A 22,807-nucleotide genomic window follows, 5' to 3' on the forward strand; every position below is an offset into this window, starting at 1 on the left:
GTCAGCTCGGAGACCATGGCTGCGGTTACCCTTTACACTGCATCACAGACAGGAGCGTCTGCAATGGTGTACTCAACGATGAACCTGGGTGTACGAATGGCAAAACCTCATTTTCTTGGATGAATCCAGGTTCTGTTTACAGCATCATGATGGTCGCATCAGTGTTCGGCGACATCGCGGTGAACGCACATTGGAAGCATGTATTCATCATCGCCATACTGGCGTATCACGCTGCATGATGGTATGGGGTGCCATTGGTTACACGTCTCGGTCACCTCTTGACGGCACTTTGAACAGTGGACGTTACATTTCAGATTTTTTACAACCCATGGCTCTACCCTTCATTCGATCCCTGCGAAACCCTACATTTCAGCAGGATAATGCACGGCCGCATGTTGCAGGCCCTGTATGGGCCTTTCTGGATACAGAAAATGTTTGACTGCTGCCCTGGCCACCACATTCTCCAGATCTCTCACCAATTGAAAACTTCTGGTCAATGGTGGCCGAGCAACTGGCTCGTCACAATACACCAGTCACTACTCTTGATGAACTGTGGTATCATGTTGATGCTGCATGAGCAGCTGTACCTGTACACGCCATCCAAGCTCTGACTCAATGCCCAGGCGTTTCAAGGCCGTTATTACGGCCAGAGGTGGTGCTTCTGGGTTCTGATTTCTCAGGATCTATGCACCCAAATTGCGTGAAAATGTAATCACATGTCAGTTTTAGTATAATATATTTTTCCAATGAATACCCATTTATGAGAGGGCATTGGCGCCGTGTTGCTTGATGGTGTGTCTGGCCCCTCTTGTGATAGACACACTTGATCCAGTGCCTTCTATCGATCTTCATACTACATCTGCGTGTAGAAATGAGCTGGGAGCCTTGACTGGGAGATGGTGTACTACAGACCATACCTCACCCTGTGGTTTGTGAGGCAACAGGAACATCCTCCGGAAAACTGCTGCCAGAGCACAGTCCAGGCCTGAAGGGATGTTCTGGGGTGATGATGGCACACTGGGTTCACATCCATTGGGTCAGTGAGCGGGGACAGCATGGGCAAGGGCGCATCGTTCATCCACGTGGCCTGGGGTGCCCTGGTTGGTGGAACCAGTGGGTGGCTGTGATGGCCATGTGTTCCTGTGAGGCCGTGAATCTGGGGAAAGAAAAGCAGCCAAATTACTAGGCAAGTGACACGCACAAATTTGGCAGCACTGCAAACCATGGGGACCTCCAATCAAGTACATAAAGAGCCAATGCATTCCTGGATCATGCCTCTTTCCAGTGCCCACGATTGCCATAAACCCTGAAAAGAACAAGATCGCGTGATGCAAAGCGATACTTGCAGACGATTGGCAGCACTGGATGCTGCATTTGGTATAGCAAGTGTAGCAGCGTCCAATGGTAGAGGCCATGCAGAAGTTTCGCCGGTGATGGTCCGTCTCGTGGTTGGAAGTGATAGGAGCCGAGAAAGAATTGCAGTGCCCGTTCCCTTGTATGGGAGGTGCGAAACTTAGCCATCTGTTGTTTAAAGGTGTGTACGAAGCATTCTGCTTCTCCGTTGGACTGGGGGTGAAATGGAGCTCTTGTTAGATGATGAAAGCCATTGATTTCACAAAACTGTTCAAAGTCACCTGAAGTGAACAGTGGTCCATTGTAGGACACAAGTACTTCTGGCAAACTTACAATGAGAAGTATGGAGGACAACACTTAAATGGTGCTACGTGATGTGGTAGAGTTGATAGGCACCGCAAATTGGAAATTGCTAAAAGAGTCTAACACTATGAGCCAACGAGTGTTCCAAAATGGTCCTGCGAAGTGTATGTGCACTTGCTGCTGTGGTGATTGAGTGTTTGGCCAAGCTGAGAATGTCTGTGGCGGAGTGGATTGGTTTTCTGCACATGCGGACTGATGTCATCTGTACAATATGGGTGTCTGTGTCCAGCCAAGTACAGTGCCATTGTGCAAAATCTTTAGTGTGAACAATTCCCAATGTCCTTAGTGGAGGAATCACAATCCACTGTCATTTTGGACTAGAATCACACCATGCTGAACTGAAAGGTTATGCTGACGTGCAAAATATCGACACACAACCGAGTTCTGGATAATGTTCAATGAACGAGGCCAAGACATGTGAATGTAATGCAACAAAATCTTGAGGTCTGGGTCTGCTTCCATGGCCTGTGCAGTTTTTTGTAGTGCAAGGGAAAAGATTTTAGCAGTTCAGAGTCCTGTGCATCGATTTGGCAACAAGATGCGGCAGATACATGCAAATCAGAGTCTGGACCATTCGGAAGGTATACGGCATGTGCACTGCCATTCTTTGCTGTAGGTCTGTACACAGTTTCATACTGATACTACAAAAACAACAAAGCCTTTCATTGCAATTTTTGTGCAGTGCGTGTAGGAACTGGCTTTGACAGATGAGACAAGGACTTCAAAGGCTTGTGATCTATCACTAAATAGAACTTGTGACTATACAAATAGAGATCGATTTTTTTCACCCCATTCACAGTAGTGAGAGCACCCTTTTCTATTTGAGAATAATGGCACTGAGTTTGAGTTAGTAACTTTGATGAAAAAGCAATAGGTCTGTTTTGTGCATCAATTCTGTGCAAAATCACAGAACCGAATCTGTAGGAAGAAGCACCGAGTTGCAAAACTACTGACTTGGTGGGATCAAAATGCACTAAACGTCTGTCATTCGCAAGGCATTTTTAATTTTGTGAAATGCGTCTTGACAGTCTTTAGTCCACACAAAATGCACATGTTTGTGACTCAAGCAATGCAATGGAGCAACGATCTGATCGGCATTCGGTATGAACTGAATGTAGTACGTCATCTTGCCTAGTACTGACTGCAATTCACGCACATTGCGAGGAACAGGCAGGTCATGGATTGCAAGCAAATACGATTGGAGGGGGTGCACACCCTGACTGTTTATCACATGACTGTAGTTCAGTTTGAAAAAAGTCACATTTGAGTCCTGCATCTGACAACACTCGAAAAAGGGTAAGCAAATTCGTGATGTGTTCATCCGGTGTACGACTTGAGATGACAATATCATCAAGGTAGTTTGAACAAAATGGCACTTTTGCAGTCAGCTGTTTCCTGTAACATTGACAAATGGTGGGTACAGAGGTACTGCCAAAGGCTAAACACAAATACTTAAATGGGCTTAAGTGTGTATTTACAACAAAGACTTCCTGTGATTCTTCATCCAATGGAATTTGCAAGTAGGCATCGCGCAAATCTATCTTGGGAAAGTAACGTCCTGCGCCAAGCCTGTCCATGAGTTCCTCAGGGTGAGGTAGCGGATAAGTGTCAACTACTGTCTGTGAATTGACTGTAAACTTAGTCAACACACAATGGATTGTGACCGGAAGGCTTAGGCAACAAAAGGAGAGGACTGTCCCATTGACTAGCATGAATGGGAGCAATTACACCATTGCATTGCAATTCTTTCAATTCACTGTCTACTTTGTCTTATAAAGCAATTGGAATACTGGTTGGCAGCACTTGTTAGGCTGGCTGGTTGATTGGTTGGTTGTGGCTGTGCATCCAGTAGTTGTTATACCATTGTCAGTAGGGTAGCAATTTGTTGGTTCCGAAACTGAAAAACTTGTGTTGGATCCATCACTATGACTGTCTGCGACTGGGCTGTGCGGACAGGGGGTGGAGGAGTCGGGGAATTCATGTTTCACACAAATGTAATTTCAAAAAGCAAGCAAAGCCTCTGAAAACAGAAATTTGATTAGTTCTGAGGTTCCCCTCTTGGAATACGTGCAAGAACATAACAAAAAATTAGCAGTTACCAACAGTTGAACACGATCATCCCTACAAGCTAAAACACAACAGGTGAAGCAAGCCAAGTTGATTAATTTCAATCGCCACTGAATTATCCTCGTTGCCACTGTAGTATCCTCATCGCCACTGTTGTATCCCATCCTCATCACCACTGTAGTGTCTTTTATCAAGGAAGCAAGGGAGAGGATATTGTTGTGGGTGCCCAGTATCCTCTTAAACAAAAATGCACTCGTGGTTTAATGCGGTTCTTTATTTACATGGACTGGATACTTAATAAAGTCCATGTTCATGATGCAAGCTCATCAGTAATAGTCCTCTTGCAGACAATGTTGGTAATCTTGCTATTACAAACTCCAGTCACTAGTCTGGTTGCTATGCACTGTCATAGCATGAGTGAACAAAGTCTGCACTGCAACTAACTGACAGATGCCAAACTGGAGTAGGAGTCAGTGGATCAGTGAGGCCCTCCGACCAGCAGCGGTGATCGAAATACACGCAGTCGAGAGAGAGTGTGCCTACTATTGATCTTCACAATACATCTTTGCCGAACGATGTGCTAACGACAGCTTACATCAGCACACTGTCAGTGCCAAGTGTTATACTTCATTGAAAGCCTTGGTTTCAGATTTGGTCTTCATTGTGATTGACGGATATGCTTTGGTGGAGATGCTGTGTAATTAAAAATGTCTTCTTGACCATGGCTCCAATTAGACAACATAAAAGCTGTTGCTGACACATATAGAAACCTGAATACAAGCAGTACATCAAACAGGAGATTAATGGATTCCAAAACAGCAGTAAGTCAGCTGGACACAGACCATCCGTATTTTCCGGAGAAACTGCTCAGGATTCAATAAAATAGTGAAAGATTTTGACTCATTCGCCAAATACGACAACTTGGATAATGACGTCTTTGGAAAATGTGTGCATTTACTTTTATGCCACGCCCCAGCAGTGGTTCGAGAACAAGAAGCAGCTTGATAGATGGGACAAATTCCAGGCCAAAGTAAAGAAAACATTTGGTGACTGTGAGCAGCAAATCCACTTAGTGGAGGAACAGTAGAACAGGCCCCAACATCATGGGGAAATGACACGGTTTTACGTGCAGAATGTTTCAGTCATAGACGATAGACAACGTGGTGAATACAGATATGGCAAAAGGAAATCTCACACTTGATTAAATGAGTAACAGAAGACATTTACCAAGGTGTTCTGGTAAAACTTGTCACAAAAACAGATGAATTCATCAAGTGGTGCCAGTGCATCAAGGAAGCGTGACGGAAAAAAAGTCAAATGAAAGAAGTATGACCGACTTCGAAATGCGATCCCTGTGGCAGTTGTGGAAGACCACCAAGATCCCACATATCATGCACCAAGTAGCAAGAGGAGAGAAACAGCAGTTAATGGCATCTAGAAATACTGGACTTAGTGCAGAAAAGATAGCACCGTAGAATGTTGACCCATATGCCAGGTGGTGGTAGACAATGTTGAAGAAGAGGTGTAGTCATCTTTAACACCAATCTGTGCCATCAGTCACATGCACCATGAAGAATGGTCTCGTCCAACTCAGACTTATGCGGCAGCCGTCAAACACCACTGTCGCACCATCAGATCAGCACAGGTACAACCAATTCCTCCACCAAGCATAATGCCCTGCAGAACAACACACATTTGGAGGACTGAGGACAAACACACCAGTAGGTTTCCAGTGTGGATGCCCTCGGAATGTATGCCACTACAGAGAAAGATGATGATGTGTTTGACTGTTGTGCCCCAAGCTGTTAACTACAACAGTTGTCCTACTCACACTAGTCAACTGCAGATGGTTATAGTTGACCTTTGGGACAAAGCCACTCACCATACCTTGGACAAGTTTGCTGACCGACACGCTACAGCCTGTCACTGCACAGAGGTACTGGCTGCACTTGCAGCTGCCGAATCCAAGAAAACTGTGTGAGGCGACCATCTGTGGAGGTGAGGCTGCTACATATGAAAATCTTTCATGGACGACAGTAACCAAAATTTTGGGAAATATTGATATCAGAAATGGTCAACCTGTTGAGGCGCTAGCCAACTTGTGGGCTTCCTTTTCTGTAATGTTGAATGCTCAATGTCACCAGCTAAAGAAGACAATATTCCATGATATACTAGAGCAACTGCACTGAAAGTTGCAAATAGGTACTACGTCCCGGCAACCGGAATGTGTACTACGAGAATAACTATTAGTAGCAGAACACAGCCCTTCCGATTTTTTGTTTTATCAGATTGTAGTCATAATGTTGTTCTTGGGTGGGACTTCTTGCAGGCGTCACAATCAATCAAAGATTGAGGACGATTAGAGCTCCAGATTGACAAAGCTACTTGGAGAAGCCCACGTAACAAAAATTGCTCTGGGTGATTGTGAGCTGTCGAAGATGTTATCCCTCATCATTAGTGAGATGGGTTCTAGTTGTCAGTCTTGATACCCAATTAAATTATGAAGTATTTGTCAATTGAAAAATATCTTCATGTCTGCAACAATTGTAAGCTATGTCGGTGTTATAGGAGAACTTCAGATCAATAATTGTCATGAGCAATCACAACTCGTCCCTAAAGGCATGTGCTTCGGAACAGCCAGACTGTTCTAGGATGGGCAGCTCGGTGCCATCGACAAAGAATTGTGCTGAGTCACCACTATAGACACCATAGTGTAGGAAGGAACTATCGAATTGCCAATAGTATCTGGCGTGACCAAGGCACTTTACAGATACCAGATTGGAGAAAAGACAGACCAAGAAGCCAATGGAAAAACACCCTCAGAGTGTCCATGATCCCCTCGTATTGTCCTTGTTGAAGGAGGAGGACTGCATACGGCGTTTTTTGCATTGACTACCAATGACTGAACAAAATCGAGAAGAAAGGTGACTATCCATTGATATCCTAGACTGCTTGAGAGAGCAAATCATTTATCAGTTAGTGACATGCAGCCAGGCTGCTGGAAATTTGAAGTTGACTGTCTTCATAACACCTGATGGCCTCTGAGTTAAACAATGCTATTTGGACTATGTAACACACCAGCCACCTTTGAGCGTGTTGTGGAGAACGTCCTTCAATGCCTTAAATGTATGATGTGTCTTTGCCATCTAGAAGACATTGTTGTTTTTTCAGAGATGTTTGAACAATATCCAAGTCACTTGTGACACTGCTATTGAAGTGGAATTTAAAACTTTCTGGGTGTTTAGATTGTTCCATGAAATGTCGTGGGAACTGTCAGTTGACAGTAACTTGCTTCCACTATATTTAGAGCAGAGCCTTCTGACCATCTTCTGGTGAAAGGACTCTTGAGTTCCCCTGTTTAACACCTCAAGCATGTGCAGTGGCATATGCTATCCACCACCGACCACTCGCTCAGTGTGTGAAATGTCATATGCCGTCTGCACTTTTCGAATACATTTTTCCTCTCTGCCAATACAGTTTGAAAAACCGCTGCTAGATGGCAGTGTCATACATTCCTTAATTTCATGCTGATGAAGTTTGCATTTGTTATTTGCATGTGCTACAAATGTTTTTGTTTTTGTGTGCCTGCCAATTTTTCTTAGGTTGTGCGCAGAGACTGGGCTGACTGAAGATGAAGTTCTGTGACTTTTGATGGAGAGTGATAATGAGGAAGACAAGTTTTTATTGTCTTCAGATGATTCTTCAGATGACGAACTGTCAGTGCATGGTGCAGTGTCATCTGACGGAAAGGAGTGTGACAATATAGCATTGCTGAAAGTAGGCTGAAACTCCAAATTCCTGGTAATGCAGGGCCATTAGTTTACTGTGTATTGTTCTTTTACAACGAAATAATAGAAATTATTGTCAAAGAAACAAATAAGTTTGTGGAAAGCTTTTTTACGCAAGGATAGTGAAAAAATATTTTTTCTGAAGAAATCGGAATGTGGAAAGTAATTTCCAACTGATGTTGAAGAAGTCGGAGTTCTTTTAACAATTATTTTTACTTGGAATAATGTCTAAAAGAATAGCTGAAATGTATTTTACCAGAAAGAACATGTAAGAAATGCCATTCTTCCCTAATGTTATCTCCTGACAAGATTTCTACTTTTGCTGACAACAGGAAACTCAACATGGACATGGCAGAAAAAACCTTTTCAGAAAGCTTATGAGCCAGTAAATAATGTAACTGTTGGCGAATCCTTGTTACTATGGAAAGGCAGACTGTCGTGGAAGCAGTTCATATCTTTGAAATAGCGTCCTTTGGGATGAAATTCTTCGAACTGTATGCCAAGAATAGGTATTTGTTGTTGTTGTTGTGGTCTTCAGTCCTGAGACTGGTTTGATGCAGCTCTCTATGCTACTCTATCCTGTGCAAGCTTCTTCATCTCCCAGTACCTACTGCAACCTACATCCTTCTGAATCTGCTTAGTGTATTCATCTCTTGGTCTCCCTCTACGGTTTTTACCCTCCACGCTGCCCTCCAGTACTAAATTGGTGATCCCTTGATGCCTCAGAACATGTCCTACCAGCCGATCCCTTCTTCTGGTCAAGTTGTGTTTATAACCCTGTAGTCACCTGACCAGAAGTCTTGATCCTCCTGCCACCGAACTTCACTAATTCCCACTATATCTAACTTTAACGTATCCATTTCCCTTTTTAAATTTTCTAACCTACCTGCCCGATTAAGGGATCTGACATTCCACGCTCCGATCCGTGGAACGCCAGTTTTCTTTCTCCTGATAACGACATCCTCTTGAGTAGTCCCCACCTGGAGATCCGAATGGGGGACTATTTTACCTCCGGAATATTTTACCCAAGAGGACGCCATCATCATTTAATCATACAGTAAAGCTGCATGCTCTCGGGAAAAATTATGGCCGTAGTTTCCCCTTGCTTTCAACCGTTCGCAGTACCAGCACAGCAAGGTCATTTTGGTTATTGTTACAAGGCCAGATCAGTCAATCATCCAGACTGTTGCCCTTGCAACTACTGAAAAGTCTGCTGCCCCTCTTCAGGAACCACACGTTTGTCTGGCCTCTCAACAGATACCCCTCCGTTGTGGTTGCACCTATGGTACGGCCATCTGTATCGCTGAGACGCAAGCCTCCCCACCAATGGCAAGGTCCATGGTTCATGGGGGGAGGAATAGGTATTTATGGAGCTTTATTTTGTACATTCTAAGAGATTCTGATCTTAACCGTCAAATAAGAAAAGACAACCACCTCACATCAACAAAGGTCGTTTTAAATTTGTTAGATGTGGTTTGGTGTGTGTGTATGGACAGTTACCACTCAAGTCCTGACTTGTTCAAAGGGCTTGTGGACAGGAATACTAATGCTGCAGGACCAGCTAGAACACGTAGGAAAGGAATACCACATATTGTAAATATGGAATTACAGAAGGGATGTCATAAGTGCACGAAATAAGTTTCTGGCTCTGAAATTGGAGGCTAAAAGGGAAATTTCAGTGCTAACAACAAACCATGGTGCATCAACATTAGATGTGCGAAGAAGAGAAAAAGAGGGAGAAGTGCCAGTGAGCTAAATACCACTCTGTCTTTCGAACGGCAGCTAGGACATGGGGAAAGTGTACTTTAAAGACCAGTAATTGGAATCTCTCCCTGTGAAAAGAAAGCAGAACAAAGTTTGATACTAAAAACTTTTTAAGCATTTGTTAAATGTGGCTGCTCTTAATGCTTACATATTGTATTGGCAGAATGGAAACTTGAAGGACCATATAGAGTTTAGAGTGACGTTGACAGATGAGCTTGTAACTAATTACCATTACAGTGCCATTGAACAGAAGCAAAGAAGGCCATCTGACATTGTCAGTGACAGTCACTGTCTCACTGGTAGACACTTCCTGGAAGACAATCCAGCACCAAAATATGGAAGAGTGGGCCTAAGGAGATGTGTGGTGTGCGCAACTAAACAGCAAAGAAGAGAGACATCATATAGGTGTAAAACAAGTCCTGCAAACTGAGCAGTGTGTATTGTTCCATGCTTTGAGCTTTATCACTCTGAAAAAACTTTGTAAGCAATTAATTTTTATAACATGATTAAAACTCTTCGTGCCCAAAGTGAGTTAGGCTATTAAATTCGTATAGTTTTAGGTGACAACTCTACTTTTCAGAATCTTATTTCCAGTACTTCATTAGATATAGCATGTGCAGTATGGGAGGGATATATCTCTCACAGTCGTGCACAATAGATGTTGCACTGCAGATGCTGTCAGTTGGAGGCCAGCATCACACTTGAGGGGTTAAGATCCCGTCGGCATATCCTTGGTGTACCTAGTTGTCATTGCGCATACGTGTTAGAATGCATGTGCTTCTGCTGCAAGTTTATGTCCTGCTGTAAGTGCTCACTATGGTGAGAGCTCGTCTCATTGATACCAAATCAATCACCTTCACATGGTAAAATCACAGAAGGAAATGAGCTATGCAGAGAATTATTCTATGATAGGATCTCATGCATTATCTAGCTGGAAATTGCCATCTCGACTGATATGGGCTGCTGACAGTTGTATTTCCACCTATTCACTGACAATAGAGTTCTAAAAGTTTGAAGTGAAGGCCACAATTTTTGTTTCTTAGTATTTCATCAAATAACCAACAGAAATACAGACTTCTTCAGTAGTAGATTTGCTAGCTTGGAGGAGGCGAGTACACTGTCGGTGTTTCTGGTATGCTCCTGAACAGTGCATGTCATGGCCCTATATAATCTGTGCAGAAGAATATTGGAACTTGACTTTGGGCATCTGCCATTCTCCATTGAGGAATAATTAATGACTGGGTATGTTACCCAGTTACGCCTTTAGCTTTCAAAATTTAAATACACAATAAAACATCATTACAGCCTTGATCATTTGCATAAAAAGAACATGAAAGTCCTACAGGCATTGAAAACAAAGTGTTAATAATCATTCATCCCCGTGTCCTGAGTGATTTTCACATGACTTTTGGAGCTTTAAAGTTCAATAACATTGAGACCTATGGCCTCCGTGAGCATTTATCACTGCATGACAGCTATTTGGCATGTTCTGTATAAGTTTATGGAGGTTCCCATGAGTTGTCTGGTCCAATTATTCAATGAGACCTCATGAGAGTTCTTGGAGAGTCTGTGATGGAACAGGATGGCCATGAACATGTCTTATCAAGCATGTCCCTCATACGCACAATGGGGTTTTGGTCAGAACAGTACCAGCTGGTGAGACTACAGCCTAGGAGACTTGATGTGGATTTTTACACTGATACGGAAAGTGGCACTATCAGAATAATTAGTAAACTATTAAAGTGTTACAAAGTCGAGGATTATGACCATTTATCAAGAAGAAAAAAACATGGAGAAATTGTTCATGTTTTCCTTATGAAGCCCAACTATAGCCCTGAGGTGCAGATTGACAATGGAGGGCTTCTAGCTCAAGGAAACTGAAGACCTGCTAGATGATTGCGAAGTTCAGTGTGAGGGGTTTGTCTTTGAGGCTCATCATAAAGTGCTGCCATACATAGAGGTCCATTGACACTATCTAGATATAGGATGCTTTTATCAGCTCCAATGAGAACTTCTGAAACAGTGGATCACTGTTTCCCCAGGAGAAGCAGCAGTATCATTTCTATCAAGTTCTTGAAATATCTTTTGTTTCCATATTCTGGAATATTTGATTTTTGTGTAAATAGCAGCACTTTCTTTTCAGGAAGTAGTTTCGTTCAGTTTGTATGTTTGTGTCAATAATAAACGTGCTTTCATTGCCAAGTGTTGTACTTCATTGACGACCCTGCTTTTGGATTTGGTGCCTGTTGTAGTTACAGTGTGACATTATTCTTTCTGCTCACTTTGCTAAAAAGTGTTATTTACTGTAGGAGCACTACCCACAATATACTTTCATAAGATAATACAGATTTGATAATATGCAAAATAAGCCAAGACTTTATATTAATGTAATGAGAGATGCTTCTAGAGGCATGACATACTGAACTGAGCTGCTTTATTAGTTCATCTGTGAGCTTGACTGTATTTTAACTTGTTATCTAACTGTAGTCCAAGGAAATTTACAGTGTGTTGCATTCAGTGTATGACCAATTAATGTCTACTTCTGGTGCTGAGGGGTCATTATTAATAGCAAGCACATGAAAAAGCACTGTGCCTGGCCTGACCACTACCATTCGACTCTACGAAATGTCAGTTACAGAGTTATGTTAATTTGAGGTATAGTGCTGGAAGAGGAAATTAGGAGAATCTTAACATAAGTAACAAAGTTCTATTTATTCAAAAGTCAGCACAGTGGCATCTGATAAATCCATCTTGTACTAGGCAGTAAGATAGACAGTATTATTAGAGTATACTTTTATCAAATAAGGCATACAGTTTATTGATTGAGATTTACTGTTATAGTTTAAAGAACAATGTGGCAGATCTCGTGCTCCTAAGCCATTGCAGAGTGTCACGTCCAGAATAGTATTGACTCCCACATTACTGTAAGTTCACATGTTGTGTCTCATAGGCACAAGTTAGTTTTGTATTCACCATGATCACAGCTGGACTATGGATACATTGTACATTCATCTGCACAACCAATTTACAACGCCTTCTCGTGATTCACCACCAAATTCATTTGTCTACTGGTGAGTTGCCCACCAGAGCAGTTATGAGCCTCTGTGTGAAAGCTGCTGAATTACCATGCTATCATTCTAGTGTGATGTCCTCCTATGCAAGTATGTTTGCTGATTGTCCCCCATGTCCAACCACCCACCTTATACTTATTTTTCTGACCGTTCCCTTGACCACCAAAATGAGACACATTCTGCTTCCTTGTAGCCTCATAGAGTTTGGTTTCATATACTACATCGAAAGCTTCATCTCATATTACCTGCCGTTTTTCTGGAGCTTCATTTGCAGTGTGAGGGGAGAACATCTTTAACACTCACGACTCTAATGATGACCATGACATGAGATGCATATTTGTTGTCAGTGAAGAGGTGTTTATATATCCACTTTTAGCCCAGTGCTTGATTTTTACTACAGAGCTGTTTGCTCTTTATCAGGCCACCTTGTCCATCTGGTGACACAGAATATCTAAATTGTCATATACTCAGATTCCTTCAGAGCCTGTGTGTGATGTGACACATATTACCCTTTAGTGCAATGGATCGAGGAATGGCTTTACTCGCTTGCCTATACTGGCACTACTGTGTCATTGGTATGGATTGGTAGATGTGTTGGGGAATGAGGCTCTGTTACTCATGCCTTTTAGCTGTTGTCACCTCAGATGATCTCAGTGTTGCTATATGTGGGTTCATGCTGTTGCTCTGGCATGTATAATGGTCATCACTCCATGGGAACAGGTTATGGGAGATAAAGTCCTCTCTACAGCTTAGGCAATGTTTTCCTATCAAAAGGAGATAGAACTAGACTACATATGGGGCACCATTTTTTTTTAACGATCGTCATTTATTGAGAGTGGCAACCCAGCACCACCTTGCTCTCACTGTGACGAGCCATTGACAGGGTGCAATCAGTTTTTTAACTCCTTACACTTTAATGTGTGTTTATCATCTGAGCTATCTGCAGTTGTAGCCGATACAGCACAGGCTGTCGAATCCATAGTACTCTTCATTTGGGTATTAACATGACAAATGAGATTTAATTTGCAACAGTGGATGCCAATTTTCCTTAAGCATGACACTAAATGGACTCTGGAAGAAAGAAAGAAAGTAAAAAAGTTTAATTGTAACTGTTCATTTCGCGTTTCAGCTTTGCCGCCTTTTAATGACCTATGTTTTGACTGAATTCAGGAACCACAGACTGCTTTCCCTAGAAAAGGAGCCATTTTAAGTCATAATATGAGAGGTAGTAACCTCAGCTGGCCCGACCCCTCCCCTCCCCCTACTTGCTAGAGAATATATTGAATGACATTCTCAAGTTGACATTGGATGCACTGTGTTCAGTTCACATTAGGAGGTGCCCAAGTATGGAACACTACCATGTAGACAGTATCAGTCGTCAAGAACTTGTTTGTATAGTGTAGTAATTTCCTACAGTACCCATTCACAGAAATTTGGCATTAAGCAAAGTTGCAGTTCAGAGGAAACATGTACATTTGTCAAACTCAGAAAGTGATGTACTTTAGCTGACTTCATCTTAGCCAATTGCATTTGTGCATGGTATACACTGTATTACATATTGCCTTATGAAGTTCATGTGACCAGATCTAGTTGTTCAATAAAGGTTATATATATCGTAGCAGCTTATGGTGATCTTAACACTAATCTATTTCAATATTTTTGGCTATGTGTCACTGCCTTAGCAAAATAACAAAAAAATCATGATAGAGGAAAAAAGTACACTGTCATTCATTTTAAGTACAAAATATAAAGCTGAGAAATGGTTAGGATATAAAAAGGGCGTAACAGCTCAGCTGTCATAAATTGAATTTGCTGCCTTGTTACTTATGAATTGTTTTGTAGTTTGTGATATTATTTCCCGAAATCTTTCAAATTCTACTATCTAAGCACGGAACTGGTTGTTGTATTTAAAATTTTCTGTGACCGGAACACACAGAGGAAACTTAAAAACTAATTTATGTTTAGCAAATATCAATCACAGTTAACATTAGACTGAGGAGGTTAATGTATTTAAACTTGTTTCTGTATTTTTCAGTCATTTTTTGAAGAGGAGCGCCGGGAACTGGATAGAAAACGTACAAAAATCAGACTGTTGCAACAGCGAAAGACTGTTGACCTGTCTACCTGCAAGGATCTTCCTCCTGAGATTCCCTTGCAACTTGTTATAGGCACAAAAGTTACAGCTCGATTACGTAAGCCGCAGGATGGTCTATTTACAGGAAGTATTGATGCCGTGGACACATCAAACAACACATATCGAATAACATTTGAGAGAGGAGGACTTGGCACTCATTCAGTGCCAGATTATGAAGTTCTAGTAAGTTATGTTTATGTGCCTCTTCTTTCTCACTGTCCACTACGCTAGAGAAGAGTTTGTTGTTGTTTTATTCAGAAGGAAAGATATTATTCAGTTACATTGCTGTTACCTTGTACATAGTTATCTAAATATGATCTTTTCACTGCTGTTTGTATTTTGTGCTCACTGTGTGGATTGCTGGTAATTGCTCTTTACATTTATGGGATGGTAGAAAGAAATGTATTGAGTACTGTTTGCATGATAACGTAATTTGCCAATTGCTGTTATTTAATGTTTAACATCTTATGACCTTTAAATCTCTCAAATGTAAAGCAGGAATATATTACCATTACTTATCAGAGTTTTTAAATATTATATACTTAGATTGATTATTGTATGTGTGTGTGTAGCTGATCTGTTAAACTGTTTCAGTCAAATGATCCTCCAGAGACAATAACACTCTCAAGCTTCGCTCAGAAATTCAGACCACGGAATCTTGTGCCATTTATAACAACACCTCCACGCTATTCAGGTGCATTGTCTCCAAGGCTCATCAGTGATCCCATGCTGAGCAGTTCACACTCTACAAAGAATAAAAATATCCCATCTGATGGGATCCTTGGTGGTTTTCCAGTAAAGTTCTTAGAAATGATAGTAAGTGAAGAACACAATAATTTTTACTTCTGAATTGAGAAAAATGAACTAACTGTATTTAAAACTGTTACAGATGTTCATGTTAATTGATGGTATTACGTTAATCTGTAAATCTGAAAGTAATAGTGTGAAAACATGTAACAGAAGAGGAAGTTCACGGTAAAATTGGAAAAAAATACCAAAACCATTTCTTTATATTTGGTATAGCACACCATTCAGCAAAAGCTACTGTATTGTGTAATTTGAATGGAATGGAACAAATTGTGTGCAGTATTAAAGGCCATACAAATTTTAGTGATGCTGCTGGTTCGTTTGTTTCAATTTTTTCACATACACACACACACACACACACACACACACACACACACACACACACACTACTCAAGGAACATTCTGTACCATCTGCCTATCTGTAAATGTGTGTGGGCTTAGATTCTAGAAGAGAGAGAATGAAAGAATAATCCTTGTGAAATGAAACAGAACCGAAAAAAAAAGTTATAGTACAGACACTTCAAGGTGGCAGTTTTAAGTATGGATATTTTGGACTACAGTTGCATTACACATCAGTAGAGGTCGATCCTCTACTACCTCATTTACCGCACTACCAACCTCGGCAAGTGATTTGCAGTAGCCACTATTTATTTCTCTGTTTACTTCTGTTTGATGTGTGTTGCACGTTGTTTTCGTATTGTGAAGTGAGTGAAGGGGCTACGGTAGATCCATCCAAGAATTTGAGTGTGACTCCCACAACCCCAAAAATAATAGGCATTCACTGTCTCCGAGTGTCAGTTCTGTCTTCATGGAAGCACGAAACAGAGATGTAGGCTGCCAGTCTTGTGTGTAGGTAGTGTGGCTCATTCCTCTACATGGCAGTCCGCTCCCCCGCCTGCCTTCCCAGTGGTCTGAGTTTCCATTTTGTATGCTTAAAGACTGACTGCTATGTCAAAGTGTTTATACTATGCTGTGAGATAAAATCAATATAAGAACCCAGAGTTTGTTCAGGACTTCTCATCTGTAAATTGAAAATTTGCTGCTGGATTACCTTTAATGCAGTTTTGCTCCACCTTGTGCACTGTAACATGCTTGGACACCTCTCGACATGTTGTCCACATGTGTCAAGTAGCCAGTGTGTCAGCAGGATTTCAGTAATAATACCTTGAAAATTTTACTGGGCCCCAAGGATGTTCAAGGTTTATGTTTATACTACAGGCCATTCCATTAATAGATTTTTGCCTCCTGGACAACAATGAGTTGGAGGATCCTATCCTAACACCAAAACTCCTCAAAGTTACCCTCAATCTATACATGAATCCATCCCGAAATGTGATTGATCCACCTTCCTGCTGAAACCATTAGACTGCACACCTGGGTCGCTTGGTACTCTGCCAGTTCCACACCCCTACACAGTGATCATGTGTTAGGCATAACTTGTATCGGTCAGTAAAGAGAACCGGATGCCATTTCTCCAGTATCATTGTGTATCCTTACCCACACTCATCACAGGCTGTAGTGTTGGTGGTTTGTAGTGTTGTTCATACTGGACACACAGAGGCCAAATTAACCATGAAAATAGTTGTTTACTGTCTGGGTGAACACAGCTCTCCCACTCATTCCCAGAAGGGCATCAGTTCTGTTGCTTTTTCCTCGGGTACCTACGAGCTGCTATTTGCAGGTAGCGGTCATCAGGTGATGTTGACCGATAGTGACTACTAAGAGACAAATCTTGAATGTTTTTTGTATCACCACAAACCCTTCCTGCAGTAAAGTGACACATACGACTCAGGGTGAAGTGACCCTCTGAGGGATGTAGGCAGACTGAACCGTGTACACAAACTGTACTGTTGCATTCTTGATTGTGTGACAACTGACACTATCTTGAGCTACACTGTGTGTTATTAGCAATAGTGAGGAGAGTCACAAACTTGTTAACTGTTCTGCTTAACCTTCGAATATAAATTCTTGTGAGAGTACTTTGTTCCCATTCCACTTGTAAGAATCTTATTGAGGAAATCAGAACTTCATGGGCTTCAGCTTTCCAGGAACTGTGACTTAAAAAGGAAGAAAATTATACTGTTGAAGATATTATTTGGATAAATCAAAAATTTAAGTCTGAATTTATCCCAGTCATCATCAATGAAAGTAATTATGTACTCAGTAGTCCATGTACAAATTCAACATAACGATCTGGAAGGGGCATAAAATACATTATACATTGCCAAAATGTAGATAATTCAGAAACAGTGCCACACACCTACCACTTCCACAAAAGAGAAATTGCTGTATACCAGTTTATCGGAATCTTGCAATGAGAAGTCCAAATACAGAAAATATTCATTTTATTATTTATCAAAATGTCAAAATGCAATGAAAAATCCGAAACAGAAGCTCTGTAGTCTCTGCAATAGCTCTTGCCCCAAAGAACATTAATAAATGAAAATTTCAAATGAAATAATAATCAGCTGAGAATAGAGGTCATTTTCAGTTTAGATGAATGTAACAAATGTCACTGCTCGATCTCATTGTGTTTCTTAACAACTGAGCTGAGTCTCTTAATGGGCTTGAACCTTTGGGAAAATTACTGAAATATAATTTAGTAATAAATTGTATCTTTATAGGTGGGTTTAGCAAATGGTATAAAATAATGTATTTTTCAGAATGATTTTCATGTCATAACCTCTCTTGGTGGATTTACTACAGCTTATTACTGTTAATTCCAATTAAAGTCTAAGTTGCAGTGGTAGCAGCTATCTATGCTGATTGGTGTGTAAGCAGCTATCTATGCTGATTGGTGTGTAATGGCAAAGCAGCATTAAAGAATAAAATCATTGCAAGAAAATAAGTGAAAGGTATTTGTAACATAATGATCAAATGACAACAGTTATCTGTTTTTGGACATTTATTTGGAACTTTCAGCATAAATGTGAAATTCGTAATGTTTGTGCATAGAAAATCTTTAAAGAAACAATAGGTTCTGTTACCCCATTTCCATTTTAATGTGATTAAAAGCAATCACACAAAACGTATATTCCAAAACAATCTTCTCAGTATGAAAAGAAAAAATATTATTAGTTACAGCTTGGTTAAAAAATGATTAAAGCTGATCTATTAGCGTGTAAGTCTGATACAAGAAGGCTATGACATATTATCTTGGATAGACCATCCCAGGGAAGTGTATGGAAAGAAGTGAATGAAAATTAAAATTCCTTCTCTGCATAATTAATTTACTTTGTTGCACACAAATGATGGCTTTTGCCGTATGGAACGGTGTATGTCGGATACATTACATTAGATTCTTTTTTCTTTGAGTTTCTTAATCTTTGATAGTGATTCAGTGTGGATTCAGATGATGTTAATTCTCTCTGGTTTAGCTCTTGGAAACAGATGATTCAACCTAGTGGCTGTTGGCTGTCTCTTGCAGAGTAACTTGGCAGTACGGACAGACATTTGACTTGTGATGAAAATGGATCATAGCTCTGGAAAAAGAAAAAGCAAAGTATAAATGTTTCCTCTTATCGACTAAATACAGATTATAAAGTTATATTGTAGTCAGGAGGAGGAACTAAAATTGCTGATAGGTATTCTTTTTGACTGTATTCACCAGCGCCTAGCAACAATGAAATGAGCCGCAGTATATGAATGAACACACATACGTAGAAATCTCGTTTTGTGTATTTGCATAAAGTCTTAGAGTGAATTAGTAATTTTTTATCTCAACAGATTAAAAGATAGTCAGCTAGCATAGTTTAAAATTATTATTTCCTTGGTATATAAAACATTGCACCAGCCACAGTGCAGCCCCATTGTGAATGCTGTTCTCAAACACGGGCTTAGTTAGTTGACGTTCATAAGCAGTTGGAAATAGCCCTGACTGCTGTCAAATGATTAGTGGCTACTGTAAATTGGTGTGTTGGAAGAGCTCCCTAGACTTGTATACCTGTTGTTTCAAAGGAACCTCAAGTACTATCCTCTCCTGTGGACCCTGTCTGCTCTGCAGGAAGTACGGGATCTGTCATTACTCGTCCGTTTGACTGTGGTGGTGTGTTAATGGGAAATCTAGGTGTTCCGTACAGGATAGAGAGGAACCAGAGAGGACTCACGGTGGTTTACTGATCCCCATTACAACCAGTTCGTGGTGCTGTATTTCACTGAAACTGAGCCAGTGGGTCTCACTTCATCTGTTTTGGAGAAACCTGCTTTGTCGTGTTAAATGGAGGCAAACTCAACTGGATAGGGGTCTGCCAATCATCAGCAGTTTAAATATGCGGAAATTAAGTCCTGTGAATGGCGTTTCAATGAGGCTCAATTTGCAGCATTGTCCCCAGAATTCATTGTGGCCCCCTGGTTCTGAAGTCTAGTGGAACGGCTGAACCAAAGGCTTAAAAGGTCCTGTGACAAGCTAGGCTATGACTTCCTAGACCTGCACCATATGGTTGAGAACTGTAAGGTCCCTCTAAATGGGTCAGGTGTGCACTACAATGTGTGTGGGGTGCACACAAGCTGTCAACTCTTCATTCAGTCCAGATAACAACAGCTGTAGGATATCCAGAAGCAAAGTCGAAAAGAATGGCCTCTACAGGTGAGAGTATTAAAATCCTAGTGGTTAAATGCCAAGCATTTGCAACAAAGCTAGAATTTGAAGTGCTCCTGAAGAGCTGTGGAATTCACATAGCACTAGGTACTGAAACATGAAATTGACAGGCAGTGAGATTGTTAGGAAAAATTTAAGTGTTTATGAAAAGGATTGTAAATGGTGGAGGTGTATTTGTCACAAGAAACTAGAAACTCAAATACACAAAGATAGAAACTGAAGCTGCTTGTGAGATTGATTGGACAGGGGTCTCGTTTCTGACTTCATTTTCTAAAATATTTGAAAAAGTTATGTATGCAAGAGTGGTCTCACATTTAAGTGAAAATAATTTACTTAGCATGTCACAGTTCAGATTCCGGAAGGGTTACTCGACTGAGAATGCTATCTACACATTTACCCATCAAATCAGATAGTGCAAGCCCTAAATAACAAATTTTTACCAGTTGGTATTTTTCGTGGTCTCTCCAAGGCATTTGACTCTATGGATGGTTATACACACAGCTGGTTTGGTTCATACTTAATGAACAGAAAGCAAAAAATTGTGCTGAATAGCACAAATAATGTTGGGAGGGTGGTAAATTCTAGTGAATGGGGAGTTATCACAAAGGGAGCCCCACACCGTTCAATTTTAGGTCCTCTGCTGTTCCTTATTCATGTGAATGACCTCCCACTTAATGTTCAGCAAGCGGAACTAGTACTTTTTTGCAGATGACATGAGTGTTACAATAAATCCCATTCCAGAAAAAGCAGCTGAAGATATTGTTAAGGATGTCTTTCAAAGAATTATTAAGTGGTTCTCAGAAAATGGACTCTCCCTTAATTTTTAAAAAACTCACTATATCCAGTTCTGTACACAGAATAGAGTCATACCAACAATTGATGGTAGCATATGAACAGGGCTCAGTTAACATGGTAGATTTCTCCAAATTTTTGGGTGTTCACATTGATGACAACTTGAACTGGAAGAAGCATGTTACTTGCTTCTCAAACAACTAAGTTCAGCTTCTTTCGCTCTTCGTATAATCGCTAGTCTTGGTAATAAACAGCCTTCTAACGTACTTTGCATATTTCCACTCAATAATGTCTTATGGAATAGTTTTCTGGGGTAACTAACCACTTGGACATAAAGTATTGATTGCACAAAAGAGCAGTGAGAATAATTAGTGGTGTTCTCCCAAGGACGTCAGTGGTGTTCACCCAAAGACGTCATGTAGGCACCATTTCAAAGAGTTAGGTATTTTAACTGCACCATCAGAGTACATATATTCGCTAATGAAATTTGTTACAAATAATCCATCTCAATTCACGAAGAACAGTGATGTTCATACGTACAACACTAGAGGGAAAAACGACCTATCCTATCTGTTATTGAAACTGTCAGTTGCTCAAAAAGGAGTACATTATTCAGCAACAAAAATCTTTGATCATTTGCCCAACACCATAAAGTGGTCTGACAGGTAGTAGACCAAATTTTAAATCTATCTTAAAATCATTTCTTTTGGACAACTACTTCTACTCCATGGACGAGTTGCTGTTCCAGAAATGGTATTGAAAAAAAGTACCACTAAATGTAGTTGCATGTGCAGAACTAAAAATTTCAGTAATATTAATATTAGCTCTATTCATGTGTGTGTATATATATCTTGTAATCTGACTTATTCCACATGATATTGATAAAATAATCGGGAAAATGATCTGTGGAACCTGACATAACTAAACTAAAATGTTAATTGGATCCTTCTGTTGCCCACCATACTCACCTTCTGACATAATCGAAAACTTTAGAGAAAAGTTCAGTTCACTTGTATGTAAGTTCTCCAATCATACTGTAATCATCCAGCAATCAATTGGGAAAATTACAGTTTTGTTAGTAGTGGACATGACATCCTGTGAAACTTTACTAAATGCTTTCTCTAATAACTGCCTATAACAGACAGTTTGGAACCCTACTTATGACGGAAATAATTAGACTGGATGGCAGGAAATACATCTGACGTCTTTGAGGGTGTCCACATTCGAACTGGTATCAGAGACCATGATGTGGTTGTGACAACAATGATTTCATCATCATCAGCTGGGCATTTCGTCAGATCTCCATTGCCAAATAGTCCTAATGTCTATTTAGAAATTGGATCTTGTACAATAAATGTTCGCCATACAATTGGGCTTAGCTGCCACAGGCTTGGTTTTTTTTAGTGCTGCCTGGGGCAACCACAGGAGTTCCCAGAATGTCCGGAGTCAGAGAATTTTATGATTAGTGAGGTTTTTTTTTTACTAAGTCCTATATATTGGACATCACAGTTATAAACATTCTTTTAAGGCTGCACCTCTCTCAGTTGATTTTGGAGCAAGCACTGACACTGGTGGAGATACATGGCTCCTGGTTTCATCACAACTTTTCGACCACTGTTAGTAATTCAGCAACACAACAAGAGCAATACGCCTATTGTTTTCACATATGAAATAACTTGTGTACACGTTTTTGATCATTTTACCTTGTATTATTATTATTATTATTATTATTATTATTATTATTATTATTATTATTATTATTATTATTTTAACAGTGGGCAAAAAAAGTGTGCATCTAATGTTAACCTGCACCAGGAATAAGAATTTTTGAAACTATATAATGACAGTTACAGTGTATGTGTTTATTGTACACTATGTACAGGAGAATTTCCTGCTGCCCTTAAAGAGGAGTGTGAGGGTAAAGACCAGGAGAAAATAGTTAAACATAGGAGCGCTATTAATGCTGTGTAACCAAACTTGAGAGATCTTGTTGAAACCAAAGATACAACAGTAATTTGAAAGGTGTTACTAAACACACTGTTAGACATAAACTCAGTTTCAAAACATCAGA

General features: G+C 40.4%; 1 protein-coding gene across 2 annotated transcripts in view; it reads left to right on the plus strand.

Moving 5' to 3' along the window:
- LOC124788205 (protein lin-9 homolog) overlaps positions 1 to 22,807 on the plus strand; it is a 104,199-nt gene that overhangs the window by 35,011 nt on the left and 46,381 nt on the right. For both annotated transcript variants that reach the window (XM_047255381.1, XM_047255382.1), the window contains exons 5-6: positions 14,442 to 14,723; positions 15,135 to 15,356. In XM_047255381.1, coding sequence (XP_047111337.1) covers positions 14,442 to 14,723; positions 15,135 to 15,356 — 504 coding nt within the window. The remainder of the gene's footprint in view (positions 1 to 14,441; positions 14,724 to 15,134; positions 15,357 to 22,807) is intronic.

Source organism: Schistocerca piceifrons, chromosome 3 (assembly GCF_021461385.2).
Source record: "Schistocerca piceifrons isolate TAMUIC-IGC-003096 chromosome 3, iqSchPice1.1, whole genome shotgun sequence".
In the NCBI taxonomy this organism is placed as follows: Eukaryota; Metazoa; Arthropoda; class Insecta; order Orthoptera; family Acrididae; genus Schistocerca; species Schistocerca piceifrons.